Here is a 17,542-nt window from a genome sequence, read left to right as displayed (position 1 = left end):
AAAGTGTCTATCCAACAAGAAGATCTAACAATTTTAAATACCTATGTCCCTAATATCAGAGCAGATAATTATATAAGCCAATTAATAACAAAATCAAAAAACACAGTGACAACAATACAATAATAGTATTTAACACCCCCCCTCACTGAAATGGACAGATCACCTAAGCACAAGCTCAACAAGGAAATAAAGGCTTTAAATGATACACACTAGATCACATGGACTTCACAGATATATTCAGAACATTCCATCCCAAAACAACAGAATACACATTCTTCTCTAGTGCCCATGGAACATTCCCTAGAGTAGATCACATCCTAGGTCACAAATCAGTTCTCAACTGGTACCAAAAAATTGGGATCATTCCCTGCATATTTTTGGACCACAATACTTTGAAAGTAGAACTCAAACACAAGAAGAAAGGTAGAAAGAACTCAAATACATGGAGGCTAAAGAGCATCCTACTAAAGAATGAATGGGTCAACCAGGACATTAAAGAAGAGTTAAAAAATATTCATGGAAAGAAATGAAAATGAAAACACAGCTGTTCAAAATCTTTGGGATACAACAAAGGCGGTCCTAAGAGGAAATTATATAACAATACAAGCCTTTCTCAAGAAACAAGAAAGGTCTCAAATACACAATCTAACCCTACACCTAAAGGGGCTGGAGAAAGAATAGCAAATTAAGCCTAAACCCAGCAGGAGAAGAGAAATAATAAAGATCAGAGCAGAAATCAATGAAATAGAAACCAAAAGAACAGTAGAACAGATCAACGAAACTAGGAGCTGGTTCTTTGAAAGAATAAAATTAATTGATAAACCCCTGGCCAGACTTATCAAAAAGAAAAGAGAAATGACCCAAATAAATAAAATCATGAATGAAAGAGGAGAGCTCACAACCAACATCAAAGAAATACAAACAATTTTAAGAACATATTATGAGCAACTCTATGCCAGCAAATTAGATAATCTGGAGGAAATGGATCCACTCCTAGAGATGTATAAACTAATGAAACTGAACCAGGAAGAAATAGAAAACCTGAACAAACCATAACCACTAAGGAAATTGAAGCAGTAATCAAAAATCTCCCAACAAAAAAGAGCCCAGGGCTAGATGGTTTCCCAGGAGAATTCTACCAAACATTTAAAGAAGAATTAATACCTATTCTTTTGAAAGTGTACCAAAAAATCGAAATGGAAAGAAAACTTCCAAACTCGTTTTATGAGGCCACCATTATCTTGATCCCAAAACCAGACAAAGACTCCATCCAAAAGAACTACAGACCAATATCCCTGATGAACAGGGATGCAAAAATTCTCACCGAAATACTAGCCAATAGGATCCAACAGAATCCAATTAAAAGGATTATTCACCAAGACCAAGTGGGATTTATTCCTGGCCTGCAAGGTTGTTTCAACATCCAAAAATCAATCAATATGATACAATACAGTAATAAAAGAAAGAACAAGAACCATATGATCCTCTCAATAGATGCAGAAAAAGCACTTGACAAAGTACAGCATCCTTTTTGATCAAAACTCTTCAGAGTATAGGGATAGAGGCTACATACCTCAATATCATAAAAGCCATCTATGAAAAACACACAGCGAATATCATTCTCAATGGGGAAAAACAGAGCTTTTCGCCTAAGGTGAGGCACACGGCAGGGATGTTCACTATCACCACTGCTATTCAACATAGTACTAGAAGTCCTGGCCACAGCAATCAGACAACAGAAAGAAATAAAAGGCATCTGAATCAGGAATGAAGAAGTCAAAATCTTACTCTTTGCAGATGTTATGATCCTTTATGTGGAAAACCCAAAAGACTCCCCACAAAACTTCTAGGACTCATAGAGGAATTTAATAAAGTAGCAGGATATAAAATCAATGCACAGAAATCAGTTGCATTTCTATACACCAACAACAAGACAGAAGAAAGAGAAATTAAGGAATCAATCCCCTTTACAATTGCACCCAAAACCATAGGATACCTAGGAATGAATTTAACCAAAGAGGCAAAGAATCTGTACTCAGAAAACTATAAAATACTCATGAAAGAAATTGAGGAAGACACAAAGATTGGAAAAACGTTCCATGCTCATGGATTGGAAGAACAAATATTGTGAAGATGTCCATGCTACCTAGAGCAATCTACACATTTAATGCAATCCCTACCAAAATACCATCCACTTTTTTCAAAGAAATGGAACAACTAATCCTAAAATTTGTATGGAACCAGAAAAGACCCCAAATAGCCAGAAGAATGTTGAATAAGAAAAGCAAAGCCGGTGGCATCACAATTCTTGACTTCTGCTCTATTACAAATCTGTCATCATCAAGACAGTTGGTATTGGCACAAAAACAGACACATAGGTCAATGGAACAGAATAGAGAGCCCAGAAATGGACCCTCAACTCTATGGTCAACTAATCTTTGACAGAGCAGGAAAGAATGTCCAATGGAAAAAAAGACAGTCTCTTCAAAAGTGTTGGGAAAACTGGACAGGCACATGCAGAAGAATGAAACTGGACCATTTCCTTACACCACACACAAAAATAGACTCCAAATGTTTGAAAGACCTAAATGTGAGACAGGACTCTATCAAAATCCTAAAGGAGAACACAGGTAGCAACCTCTTCGACTTCAGCTGGAGGAAATTCTTCCGAGAAACATCACCAAAGGCAAGGAAAGCAAGGGCAAAAATGAACTATTGGGACTTCATTAAGATAAAAAGCTTTTGCGCAGCAAAGGAAACAGTCAACAAAACTAAAAGACAACCAACAGAATGGGAGAAGTTATTTGCAAATGACATATCAGATAAAGGGCTAGTATCAAAATCTATAAAGAACTTATCAAACTGAACACCCAAAGAACAAATAATCCAATCAAGAAATGGGCAGAAGACACGAACAGACATTTTTTCCGAAGAAGACATCTGATAGCTAACAGACACATGAAAAAGTGCTCAACATCACTCATCATCAGGGAAATCCAAATCAAAACCTCAGTGAGATACCACCTCACACCAGTCAGAGTGGCTGAAATTGAGATGTCAGGAAATGACAGATGTTGATGGGGATGTGGAGAAAGGGGAACCCTCCTACACTGTTGGTGAGAATGCAAGCTGGTGCAGCCACTCTGGAAAACAGTATGAAGGTTCCTCAAAAAGTTGAAAATAGAGCTACGCTATGACCCAGCAATTTCACTACTGGGTATTTACCCCCAAAGATACAAATGTAGTGATCCGAAGGGGTACAACCCCAATGTTAATAACAGCAATGTCCACAATAGCCAAACTGTGGAAAGAGCCAAGATGTCCATCAACAGATGAATGCATAACCAAGAAGTGTTGTATATATATATACAATGGAATATTATGCAGCCATCAAAGAAATCTTGCCATTTGCAATGACATGGATGGAACTAGAGGGTTTTGTGCTAAGCAAAATAAGTCAATCAGAGAAAGACAAGTATTATATGTTCTCACTGATATGAGGAATTCTTAATCAGGAAACAAACTGAAGGTTGCTGGAATGGTGGGGGGTGGGAGGGATGGTGTGCCTGGGTGATAGACATTGGGGCAGGTATCAGCTATGATGATCGCTGTGAATTGTATAAGACTGATAAACCACAGACCTGTACCTCTGAAACAAATAATACATTATATGTTTTAAAAAAAAAAGAAGATAGTAGGAAGGAAAAAATGAAGGTGGGTGGAAATGGAGGGGGAGATGAACCATAAGGGACTATGAACTCTGAGAAACAAACAGGGTTTTAGAGGGGAGAGGGGTGGGGAGATGGGTTAGCCTGGTGACATATATTAAAGAGGGCATGTATTGAATGGAGCACTGGGTGTTATACACAAACAATGGATCATGGAACACTACATCAAAAACTAATGATGTAATATATGGTGACTAACATAACATAATAAAAAAAAGAATATTTATCTCACTTTATTGTAGTACAGAACCTCCCCTATGCCCTCTGCTGGGTCTGGAGCCAAATATTCAACTCCTATTTTTGGCTAGAACACCTCTGTTCACTATGATTCCTATCTGGGTTTTGTGATGTGAATGTTTGCTAGCCATCTGCTTTTGCTTCAGCTTTCTGAGACCTAGGACAGTTCCACTGACATGAAAATCTGCTTTCCATTTTCAAAAAATTTACCCATGACTCTGTTTATTGCCATAAAACAGAGTTTCAGGAGGGGGAATAATTAAAAACATCTCCTTTAACTCTGTATCTCTGCACTGATTTGCTTAAGATTGCACATATACCAGGGAGGAAGCTGTCTTTTGCTTGTTCCAGCAGCTGTAATGAAATACCACAGACTGGGTAGCTTCCAAACACAAGAAACTTATTTCTTACAATCTGGAGGCTGGAATATCAATATCAGTGTGCCAGCATGGTCTGGCGAGGGCCCTTTCCAGGGGTGTAGACTTCTTATATTTCACATGAGGGAGGTGGGTAGATAGCTCTGTAGGGCCTCTTTTATAAGGTCACTAATCCCATTCGTGAGGGCTCCACAAACATGACCTAATCACCTACCAATTCTGGCATCAGAATTTCTACATAATTTCTACATTTAGTCATTTTGAAAATAAAATGTCAGTTTTGTGAAAATTTGGATAATCTATATAACACACATCGACCCTACAAATTCTACAGAATTTCTACATAAGATTTCATAAGAAATCTGGGGAGACACAACCATTCAGACCAAAGCAGATTTGTGTTTTGATAAATAATCCCAAAAGGGTCAAATGTGCTTTTTTCCATGCTATTTCAATATCCCAAACTAGGAACCGAAGGAAGTTTTTTTTAGTTGTTTATATACACAACATTGGAACTACTGAGTAAAGGCATGATAGTTTCTACAGCACAATTCCATAGCAGCTGTTTTAGGGCTCCCAGACCTTCTTAAAAGTAAATACATGTATAATAGGATATCTTTCTGCCTTAAAATCACCCAAAGATCCATTCCCTATCCAGGTGACCCCAGGTATTTGGATCTTTAACCAGATCTTGGGTTTTTCCCTTTCTGATTCCCAGATCTCTGATCCAGAGAATCATGCGTATTGCCCCAATTACTTCAGTAGTAGCTTGTAGCATCCTGAGATGTCTCAGAACGACTTCAAAACATAGAACTCTAGAAGCCTCTTGGGAAGAACTACCCACTTTGAAAGTGATAGATGAATGCATAACCTTTGTCTCATTTATTTTTTTAACCCCCATTAAATTGCAGAATCTCAACCTCCATAAAAAATCATCTATCCCCTGAGGATTCTGTGTATCCATGTGTTTACCAAGTAGTCTTTCCATTTGTCCAGTGCTCCATCTTTCTTTCTCTCTTCTTCTCTGGTCGCCTCTATTAAATTCTCTTAGTTATGGCAGATGCTGACAAGCATTACTGCTTCTGCTGGACAAGTGGTTGCTTCTACCAGGTACCACTTCCTTCACCACATAGTGGTAGTGAGTCTTCTGAGAGACATTTTCTTAGAGGCAGCAAGACATCATTCCTTGCACTCTGATATTTTAAAGGCATTTTCTCCAAAACTTTTCTTCAGTTTTTTTTTTCCCCCTAATGAGCTCTCTCCCGGGACACAGACCGATCCATAGGAATTGTGGGTGCCCGAAAGAAAAAAAAAATTAATCTGAGTAATTATGACAGCTCTCAATATCACTTCTCAATTTACATGATTTTTCTATACACCTGACATTATAAATGCCAAGATTTTGGCATATATCCACTCAGGAAAGAGAACATGGAAAGACGTGTTTTTTTTTCTTTTTTTTTTCAATTTTAATGGACTTTACTTTTTAGAATGCTTTAAAGTTTACAGAAAAATTATGCAGAAAGTTCCCTCTCCATCTTCTTTCACAGAGTATGCTTTATTATTAAGATTCTGCACCAGTCTATGAATTTGTTACAGTTGATAAGCCCATATCAATACATTATTATTAACTAAGGCCCATAGTTAGATCCACTAGAATTCACTATTTGCGTTGCACAGTTAGTTCTAGTTTTAACAAAGTGTGTGTTCTTTTAAAATAAAATAATTGAACATTTTAGCTGAAAATGATATTAAGACTGGTTTCAAATTGTCCACCGTTCAAACTCCACATTTCAAACAACAAAAATGAGAAAAGTGCCTGTAACACAATTTTTAAAAAGATTTTATTTATTTATATGCATGAGAAAGAGAGCAAGTAGGAGTGGGGCAGGGGGAGAGAATAGAGGGAGAGGGAGAAGCAAGCTCCCCGCTGAGCAGGGAGCCGAACAGGGGTTTGAACCCAGGATCCCAGGATCATGACCTGAGACAAAGGCAGATGCCTAACCAACTGAGCCACCCAGGTGACCCTGTAACACATGTTTTAACTTAGATCTTCAAACTTCCATTCTCATACATTTTCTTCTCCTTGCTTTTCAGTTTAGTCTTTTTGAAAATAAAATGTCAGTTTTGTGAAAATTTGGATAATCTATATAACACACATCGACCCTCAATCTAACCTGGAGAGTGGGAGTGACTGCAAAGAGTCTTTGCAGGAGATAAGGAGGGAATATCAACATGTACATTTCTACCTCAAGTCACTTTGTCCCCCAAGTATGACATGGTCTCCTTGTGCCTGGTACTATGTATTCTCTGTGTCCATTCCTTTAGATAAAAATTGGCTGAGACCCCACTAAATAATTGGTTTATCAGACTTGGCTTTGTCTCATTATTAAGGAAGCTGCAAAATTGGATCTTTGAGCTACGTTAGAGAGCAAATAAGGATTTGATGAGAATCAGTAGCCAAGAGTGAAGAGCATGCATTTAATTAAAGTGTGGCCTGTTCTATCTATATTCATACCTAATGAGGAGACAGACCTGTAGGCTTAGCAGAGAAGGAACTCCTAATAGTATTAATAAAAAGCTAAGTATGTAGGTAAGGCAAGTTCTGGGTATTTTATTTCTTTCCAAAATCAGACATAGCATAAACAATATTTTTCATATTTTTGTCTTTGCATTAAACATTTCTAAAATCAGTGGGAAATATTAAAAGTGTAATTATTTCATATATCGCTTTCCTTGGTGATAGTTAATTTAAAGAAAAAGAGTCCACTATGGTTAGAATTCTTAAGGAAAGTATTAATTAGTTAGACCTCAAAACCTATTTCTAAACTGAGAACAAATTAAGAATTATTAGCAGTTAGGTTAAACATAATTTGTAACTCTGTGACATTTTAATCTTTTTGCCAAAATGTAAAATGATGTGTGTTCCCAAGTCACATCCTAAACATGTTCCTTGGTAACTCATAAAACCTACTAAACTGTTCGAATAAATAAATTAATGCTTTATTTTCAAATGATAGGATATTACACTTTTAAAGTTATTTTCTGATTAATCTAAGTTAAGAAAAAAAAACATGTTCTTTTTATTCCAATGGAAATTTTGAATTAAGTTAAGCATATAATAATAATTAAAATGCTATTAAACAATACTTTATATTAGTTTTCTCAAAATTTGTTTTTATTGCATGCATATATCATTTTACCTTACATAATTTGAGATACTCATTCTGTTCTTGTTAAGAATTACAGTTTTTTAGAGTTTGGTTTAAGAATAAAAATTCAGAACTAGATAGTTCTTTGCATTTCTAATTATCTAATGCTTTCTATCAGTAAAACCATGAAAACAAAAGGCAAATGATTCTCTTTTTTAGAACCCATAAATCTCAAACATGAAACGAGAAATATTTTAGAAGGAAACCTCTGGAATCCTCTATCCATCTATTCTGCTTTGCTTAATGATGAGTTATCCTATTTTGGAAGTCTTATTAGATGGAAATTTCAATTATACTAATAGATTCTCATTTCCAACTATCTTGATTATAGACTCAAGGTGCATTTTTTTCTACTATAGCTAGATCTTATTTCCTTTTATTTCTAGTGAACATAAATAGATCACCACTGTTATATTTTGAGGACCATAAGTCAACATGGCCTTTCCTAATAATTTTTTGTAACCCTCTTAATTATTAAACTCTATAGAAATGATGTCCACATAGCAATAAAGTTAGAGACAAAGTTATTTGTATCTTCTTTCTTGTCATACAAAGGACTCCATCTTAGTATATTCCACATAGATGGTACTCAGGTTGTGATATGTGATCAGTTTACCTGTTAATAAAATATAGATAGATAGATGATAGATGATAGGTAGATAGATGATGATAGATGATAGATAGATAGATAGATAGATAGATAGATAGATAGATAGATAGATAGATAGATAGATGATAGATAGATAGATAATACATAGATAGATAGGTGATAGATAGTAATTAACTTAATGTGTCCAGGGTTCAATGGTAAGGTAAAAAAAATATATAGAATCAATCTTAACATCAATAGTGACAATAGATCTGCATTTCCTTGGGAAAAAAAATTGGTACATTAGGGACTTTTGGTATCTTGGGAGTATAACTCATGGACTACAAAATACATTCATACCAAAAATAAAAAGAGACACTTGTTATGATGAACAAGGAACCCTCATTTTCAAACACGTCTGTACCTGTAGGCATGAGTGCCCATTTCAATTTCTGACTGGGTGTGGTGGAAGGAGCTTGGAATGCAAACCAGCCTGCATTAGGACTCTCTGTGTATGGGAAGCTCTAAGGGGTCAGCATGGATCTCAACAAGACTGCCCAACACTGACAGAGAAGTAACCACTGGGAGTAAATAGGGAGAAAAGTGCCAACATGTGAAGCAGTATATTATTTGATGGCATAAAATAATGTCTCATCTTTCTTAATTGCCATATTTGTGCAAGGAATTTCATATACATTACTCCCATTCAATCTTTATAAAGGTAATTATTAGTTTGTTTTTACAGATGCATAAGAGAGGGACAGAACAAGGAAGTCCATTTGCCTGAAATTACAATGTTAATATCTGGTCCAGCTAGGACTTGTGGACAGTTGTTTGTAAGTGTGGAAGCCCTCTAAACTGGATACCCTCCTACCTTCCCACCATGTCACATGCCAAGCAACACTTGGCACTTGTGCTAGTCTTTCCTAATGAGGAAATTTCAAAAGCTTCTCTCCTTCAACAATCTTCTTCATGCTTTGCATGGTGTGGGTGCAGCCCAGAATTGACTTTTTTATGTCCATGCTAGTAACATGAGAAACAGACACAAGTGCTTCAGTGATCTAATTCTAGGCATTTGGCTAAATAATTCTTTAACAGTCTTATTGGGTGTCCACAGCAGATACCGTGGAATTCCCTTTCTACATAGATTAAACCTTGTAACACCAACACAGAAGTTACAGCTATATTGTTGAAGCCATCCTAAGACTGAAGCTAATCAGGGACCAAATACAAAATTTCTAGCAATGTCAATGAGTAATGTAGATGAATAAAAGGAAAGTCATATGCACTCACAACATACTGTTGCACCTACTCAATTTGTTTCTGAGTTTGGAACTCTATGTGAATCACTGATTTGGAATACAAAATGTGGTACATCAGCATGCTATTTTAAAACCATCTACATCCTCTGAACTTGTTGTGCCTTTTTCTGCCTATTTAAGTCCATTCTTAAACATTTAAATAATAGCTCCACTGAGGTATAAGTCGGTCTATTTGCTTAGGTAATTAGCAGTGAGGACAAAAGCATCTAATCACTGCTGGAAAATGAAAGAGTGGAACTTAAGAATATTAGTGCCTATATTTCAAAGCTGATAAGGTTAAGCCTCTCAAAAAAATAAGTGTACTGTGAAGAGCCTCACATAATTTGCAATACAATCCTAAATTCCTTTTCTTTGAAAAAGAACGAACAGCATTAGGAAGTGGCAATATTAGCACATTCCGATCTTTCATGCTGCACTAATCTGTCTAATCAAAGCTACAGCACCATTCGTGTAAGCATGCTGCCTGCCTCAGAAGGGCAAATTGCAAACACGACTCCATCTAACAGCATGTGGTTTTAAAAGAGAATGCACTTGGTTTTGCTCCCTGTATAATGAGTTTAAAATCAATTTGTATTTTTGAGAGGAGACTGAAGTTAAAATATCTTTGCTTACATGGATATATTTAACATTTGCATCCGTATCGGCAGAACAGAGTGCTCTATGCTGTTCTCTCATTTGTCTCAAACACGTTCAAAAACACTGCTTTTTCTGAACATATTTGTAGTAAATTCAAAACTCGAAACACATGTTTTACAGGATGTTCACCACAGAGTGGCAATACAGTGGCCCCAGTAAGATTTTGGAGACCAAAACAAGAGATGAATACAAACTGGGTGAGTCATTCCAAGCATGCACAATTGAGAACCCTCCCGTGCATCACTGCTTGTGGAACTATGATTTCTCAAAAACACTTGAGGTGCCTCGTTGAGGTTTGAAATACACAAACTCATCAGAATAGTTTTCTCTAAATAGCTTTTAACAGAGGAGCAATGCATTAAAACACAACTCTTGAACATAAACTTTTAAACATAATTTCTCCTCTATCCCTTCCCATGTGAGCTGCTACAGAAATTCAGTGAAGGCTCTATGAATCTTATTTAATCAACCATGATGAATGTTTCCCAAATGCCTAACACTGTCCTATTCTTTATGAATCATGTTTTATGTCTGTCCCCAACAGAAGCCCTTCAACCTTCGAGCTTCTCCCAAAGTGTGGTTTACAGGCCACCTACAATAGAACCACTTGGGCTGACTGATCTGAATTCCTGGGCCCACCTAAACTGACTGAATTAGAATATCTGAGGCTGGGGCTTCAGATCTGCATATTGACCAACATCCAAAAATAAATAAATAAATAAATAAATAAATAAATAAATAAATAAATACCACAAGACACAACAACACGCACACACAAATTGATGACCCTTCTGCCTAGTGCTAATTCAGTATGCCTTGAAATTAAACTCCTCTAAATTTTGTCTCTCTGTCTCTCCTGAGACTCCTAATGTTTCTCTGTCTCTGTCTCTCTCTCTTTCACACACACACACACACACACACAGTCTTTATATGCTCTTCCAATTTACTGTGCTACTGTGTAATATTTTACAGACATAAATTCTACTGCTTTTAAGATTTTAAACATTTGCAAAGAGTTAGAGATGTATTCATCTAGAGATATATTTCATGGACATTGGCTGGCTGGGATTCATAGAAAAAATGAAAAAACACATAACAAGCTATGCTCAAAGTATTTCTTTGAATTACATTTCATCCTGGATAGTACTCACAGACCTGTGTCTAATATGAAACACACACACACACCAATTAAGAGATCATCTGAAAATCTGATTTGCACACTGGACCAATGTCACAACTACCTAATGAATAAATTGAACAGTGCTTAGCAATGCAGTAGATCCTTATTTGCACATGGGGAAAATTATGATATTAAGGAAAAGTAAAGAAAACTCACCACTTCTTCATGTCTGCATTTTCTCACATTAATTCCATTTATCTGCAATGAAAAGAAAATTATGGTTTCTCTTGGCATGCTGTGAATTGAATTTATGTTTTGGTTATAAGTAGAAAATAAGGGTCAAATGTGTACCTGTAGAATAGCATCTCCGATAAAGAGCAGTCCTGAAAGTTCCGCTGTGAAGGAAGAAGGGTAATTATTATGCATCAACTATTTTCTTCATACAGATGCAAGAGTTTTATAATTAAGTAAAATCGAAATTGATACAAGGAAAACATTAAATGTTTTATACAGATAACATCTTAAAAGATACACAAATAATAGGAATGCAAAAACAATTGTATGGTTCTGCCCAAACATCAGAACACCTATTTCCATTTAATCCTATCATTTTAGACCTTACAGTTGCCCCAAACTGGTCACTCTTCTGGATGGATGACTAAATTTTCTCGTGTACTTATAATATTAAGGTATTTATGAAAAAAATTTTATCTAGACATTCAATCCATCAGCTATGGGATCAACTCTGAGTTTCTTTTTGAACATTAGATTATCTTAGTGATTTCAGTCATTGAAACAGTTGCTTTACATCTTTGGTGTTTTCTAGATGAAATTTCATGACGGACTGTTAAACTGCATATGAGAACTGAAAAAATATGCGTATCAGGAATTGCCTTATTTGATGGGACTTATTATCTTTAAATTTGTCTCTGTGTTTGTTTAATGAAACAACTTAAAAGGTGTGTAGTCCCTAATTTATACACAGTCACATGCTCTCTTATCTTTCATCCTTGCTGTCCTATGAGAGAAACCCTCCCCTGGAGTAATAAAGTGATAGAGTCAGGAATCAGACTTGGCCACTTACTCTCTGGTCATGGGGAACCTGGAGCTAGTCAATCACATATGAATTTATGGTTCTTTAATATGACCTATTCTTCAGTAAGGATGACTTACAAAGGAATAGTTGCTATGTAATTCTGTAAACACTTTACCTCTTTGCTCCTTGGAGATTTTTGAAATGACAACTGGAATATTATGTTCTGCTCCCCCCTGCAAAAAGAAAATCATATATTGTGCTTTTTAATTGCAAAAAAAATGCAGCCTTTAGTTAGGAAACTATACATGCCACAAATATTATGTTAATGGACACCAGACACCATATGAATAAACTTGTGGAATTTTTCTACTCGGCAGATACAGCTCCCAAAACACTTATCTACCTATTTAGAATATACTGTGACATCTAGTAATTAATAACAGTTGACTTCGAAAGCTTTTGTTTTTCAAATAAAGGTTGGAACTGCCTTAAGTGGGCATTCTCTTCAATGTGTAGCATGCTGTCCACTGTAGAAATTCTTTCTTAATGTTCAAATATCAAATTATTATGTATTCCCATTCACTGGTTAGGTTGTTCTATGCTGGTGACCAAGCACACACCCCTTGGGATGCTAAGTGACTAGAGAGATCTTTACCTGCACAAAATGATACAAAAAATCAGAGTGTGCATATGCATGATGGGAAAGGGATCATCTGCATTTCTTTAATTAATATTAGATTCCTCCTTGTGTGAAAGCACATATGAAACAATTAACAGAATAAAATAAACTGACAAGAACACTGTAGTAATTCTTCATCTAATTGACCAAATGAGATATGAAATAATAAAAAAATAAGTGAGACTAATATGGAAGGAAACAAAATAAATCCTGAAATAAGTGCATAAAAATTCTGTTTTGATAATACAGAGTTGAGAAGTTTGAAACCAACAGTTGAAAAATCAAATAAATGCATTAAAGAATAAAGTGGGCGTCTGGGTGACTCAGTTAGTTGGTTAAGTGTCTGCCGTCAGCTCAGGTCATGATCCCAGGATCCTGGGATGGAATCCTGTGTGGGTCTCCTTGCTCAGCAGGGAGTCTTGTCCCTCTGCCTCAGGCACCCCCCTCATGCTCTTGCTCTCTCCCCCTCTCTCACTCTCTCTCTCAAATAAAGAAATAAAATCATAAAAAATTATTAAACAACTAATAATAAAAAAGAATAAAATATCAATTATAAAAGAAGTATAGCACTTTTAACATAGGATAGTTGAAAAGACAATCTAAAATTCCACTGGGTTTCTCTATCTTCAGAACATGTAAACTTCCTAAACCTTTTTTATTTAAGAATAAAAGTTATTTTAGAACTATATTTTTCCATGAACATCAATTTTTAACACTGAATTACCAATATATTTAAATATAAGATGGGCAATAGTTTTTGAGAAGAGTAGTGGTAGTCAACATTTTCTTGGCAAGTAGTCCTTTTTACTTTTAGAATATTAAAGAAGAGGCGTGATACATAAAATATTGAAAACTGTCTTCCTCAGACTGAAATTCAAATCCACTGCTAACTCACTTTACTCAGTATTTCCTACCAACCAAATATTCCCACCCACCCTCACTAGCTCTGTGAAGTCTCTGGCCTAAGCGACATGGTTCCTAATTCTGTTTTGCCTTTTGGTCAATATGCCCATAACAAGCACAAATTCTGTTTAAGATGAATTCTCATTTGATCAAAAGATATGATTTGTGACTGATAGTATAGTTGAAATGAGTGTTTATTTAGCACACAATAAACACTGAATACAAGGTAGCTATTATCCTAATTAGTCTATCAATCAAGATTTATGAATAAAATTACATGGCATTAAGGGTGGTAAATAAGCTTAGCACTAATCCACTCTAAGACCCTTAATATTTACTAGTTAGGGTTCCAAGTTTCCAATCCCCTTTTTCTGTTCTATTCTTTCTTTCCCATTATACTTATCAGCTTCCAACCTACTATTATCTTTATTTATTTCTTATATTTATTATTCATTTTCATTCTTCTTCCCCCATCCCTAACTAGAATGTAAGTTCCAAGAGGGCACTGAATTTTTTTGGTAATTTGTTTCATACATTGATGTAAACGCAGTGCATGGTATAATGTCTTTATTTTTTATCTTTGAAATGTTTGTTGATGAGTGAATGAATGAATAAATAAAGTCAAAATCTTTTCCAAGCCTAAGATAGACCTATTCTTGTAAACATATTACAGAATGATTTTAAGTAGAAGCTAAGAATATACAATGAAATTAAATGTCCATGATTACAGTTAGTTTCTAGAGATACTTGGAAATTGGAAAGGATTTTAAGAATACGTCTCCATTTCTTAGAAGAAAAAACTAGTTAACAGAGATGAATCATCCACCAATGAAGTTTTAGGTGGTATAAAAAGAAGAAAAAACTCATCCAGATATTTTAGGGTTCAGATATTTTGGGGCAGAGAGTAAAATTGTTTATGTCCCTCTTGTCTGTGTGGCTGTCATCAGAGTGTTTTTCTTCAGCTGTTTTTGCTTTTCACAGTTTTCTCTCCTTGCATTACTGAATCCAAAGATTTTCTTAATGCTCAGATTTATAATGCCAGGTACCATGGTAAGATGGTGGGAAACCCCTCCCTGGGATCTATCTAGAGAAAAGACTTGAAATTGTAATTTCTGAGGGCCAGCTCAGTAACCCCATTCCTCCCTCAATGCCAGGGAGTTAAAACTATGTTTAAATGACAAGCTAAAACTAACCCCTATTTTGTCAACAGTTTTCTTTTATGCAGACGTTAGGAGTTCTGAAAGAATTCTTCAATTAATTGCAGAAAATTACCTTATTAATTAATTAGAGAGCAAATTTTTAGACAAAATGTGGGAGTTAAAATTGGAACTTAAGATCACAGTACCTTAATTTATTGGATGAATTGTGAGAGCAGTCCAGCTCTATTAAAGTTAATAAGATTTAGCTCTGGACTTAAATGGGGAAATGTAAGGTTTTCCAGTTAGGAATTAAATAATGCAACTCATCCTGTTTAAAATAGGGGACAAGCTTCCTATTACACTTAGAATAAAACCCTCAATCATCAGCTGCCCCTTGTCTTATGGCCTCAGCCTGCCTTACTTACATCTTCATCCTGGACCTTCATCACTCTGAGCACCAAAGGACATCATTATATATTATCCCCTTTGCCTAGATGCTTTTTTCTTTCACTCTTAACCTGGTAAACCCCCAACTCCAATTCAGAATTATCACCTGAAGGATCCCATTCATCAGTGTCTCCTTACTTGAAGTAATTCACTTCTGTAACCCCGGATCCAGGCTACGACTTACATTATTTACATCACAATTTGATCAATATCTATTTTCCCACTGGATTATAAGGGGCATAAGGTCAAGACAGATTTTCCTTTACTGGCTCTCCTCTTCAGCCTACCCTTAGGTCAACCAGGGTGCAGGCTTGTGGTCCAGGTTTAGAGAATAAATGAATTAATTGAGCTCTGTTGTTCCAGTGTAAAATCAAAACTAGGGAAAATGAGGCAACATTCTACATTGCATCCCAGAAATTATTAAAGTATATACCATTCAATGCATAAATAAGTTTACAACTAGCTTTATAGGATCCAGGATATTAATTCCTTGAGAGCTTGTTTGGAGGTTCTAGGAGGGGAGCGCAGCTACTCGTATACCCTTGACCGAAGAATGATCCTCCTCTATCGGGGAAGGTCGTCCGCTTCGACCGAGCGCGCAGCTTCGGGAGGGACGCACATGGAGCGGTGAGGGAGGAAAGGGACACCCGGCTAGCCAGCCAGATAAGCCGAATCAACCCTGGCGATCAATGGGGTGACAGATGTCGCAGCCAGATCGCCCTCACATTCCAGGATATTAATTCCTATCTAAAGCATTTTGAGGAGGACTCTATACAAAGAATTTGCCAGTATAACTGAAATTCCACCAAATCAAACCCAGAATGTTCTTAGAGCATTGGAAATCTTGCCAGAAAAATATTTTTAATTCAATATTTTCATTATTCCAGTTAATCAATCAATCATATTCTGGGCTCTAGGAGGAGAAAAAGAGACATAGACCCCACCATTATATACAAATTTAGAGCTAGGAAAATATTTGTAAACAGATAATAACAACACAATTAATTAAGGTCAAGAGCCTAATGAACAAATATGGGAGAAGCACCTAAAAGAATAAGATCTGAAAGAAAATGGGAAAATATCCTTATCTATTTGAGTGCCATGCCTACCTCCTAATATCACTTAGTGTGAATTTGGCACAATTTAATGGTCTTTCCCACATACTGTATAATTGCCTTCATATGAAAGTCCAAAGTAAGGAAATGTATAGAGATTGAAGATATACTAGTAGTTGCTTAGAGCTGAGATAGGGAGACAAGAGAAGGGGATGATAGCTCAAGGATATGGGGGAGACAAAAATGTTCTAAAATGCACACATCTGTGAATATAATTAAAACCACTAACTTGTATACTTTAAGTGGTTAAGTTGTATGATATGCAAACTATACCTCAATAAACTATTTAGTTAAAAAATGGTCTTTAAAATGAAAATTGATCAGTGGTTTTAACTGATTCGTGGGGACTAATACATAATCTTCAACCTAAGCTTTATTACCTGCCTGGTATCCTCCTATTTCTATGGTGTAAAGGTATGTATCTATATTGTCTCTGGTGGAAACAGAAGAATCAGACTCAAGTTAAAAGAACAGAGAACAGAATGAGGAAAAATGTGTGTAAATGTGGGTGTACTTATATTACCCACTAATAAATTAAAAGGAAGAAATTTATTTATTTTTTAAAATTTTATTTATTTATTTGACAGAGAGAGCACAAGCAGGGGCAGCTGCAGGCAGAGGGGGAGAGAGAAGCAGACTCCCGCTGAGCAGGGAGGCTGATGCAGGGCTCCATCCCAGGACCTTGGGATCATGACCTGAGCCGAAGGCAGGTGCCCATAAAAGGCAGAAATTTATTATAGCTGCTATGAAGACATATATTTTTATTTGGTAAATTTGATACAATTAATACCAAGTACTTGATATTAAATTGTTTCCTTGATCAATATGATGGACATATTGATCCATTTAGTTAATTTTGAATAAACCAGAATGCAAATAATTTAGAGAGGAAACATTACTTCTGTTCCCAAGTAGAGAGTTTAGAGAAAATTTAGTCTGGTTTCTACAGTGACAGAACATAGTTATTAACAGTAAGGACTATGTCATCTGCTTTGTGTGAGG

General features: G+C 35.9%; 1 protein-coding gene across 1 annotated transcript in view; it reads right to left on the bottom strand.

Moving 5' to 3' along the window:
* Window positions 1-17,542, bottom strand: part of SNTG1 (syntrophin gamma 1) — a 942,975-nt gene that overhangs the window by 283,443 nt on the left and 641,990 nt on the right. Inside the window, exons 6-8 of the mRNA XM_027616083.2 lie at window positions 12,433-12,490; window positions 11,573-11,616; window positions 11,438-11,479 (exon numbers count right to left, since the gene is read on the bottom strand). Of these exons, the coding sequence (XP_027471884.1) occupies window positions 11,438-11,479; window positions 11,573-11,616; window positions 12,433-12,490 (144 nt within the window). The remainder of the gene's footprint in view (window positions 1-11,437; window positions 11,480-11,572; window positions 11,617-12,432; window positions 12,491-17,542) is intronic.

This window comes from Zalophus californianus, chromosome 4, assembly GCF_009762305.2.
Source record: "Zalophus californianus isolate mZalCal1 chromosome 4, mZalCal1.pri.v2, whole genome shotgun sequence".
In the NCBI taxonomy this organism is placed as follows: Eukaryota; Metazoa; Chordata; class Mammalia; order Carnivora; family Otariidae; genus Zalophus; species Zalophus californianus.
The sequence above is the reverse complement of the archived record's forward strand: the minus strand, read 5'-3'. Positions and strand labels throughout refer to the sequence as shown.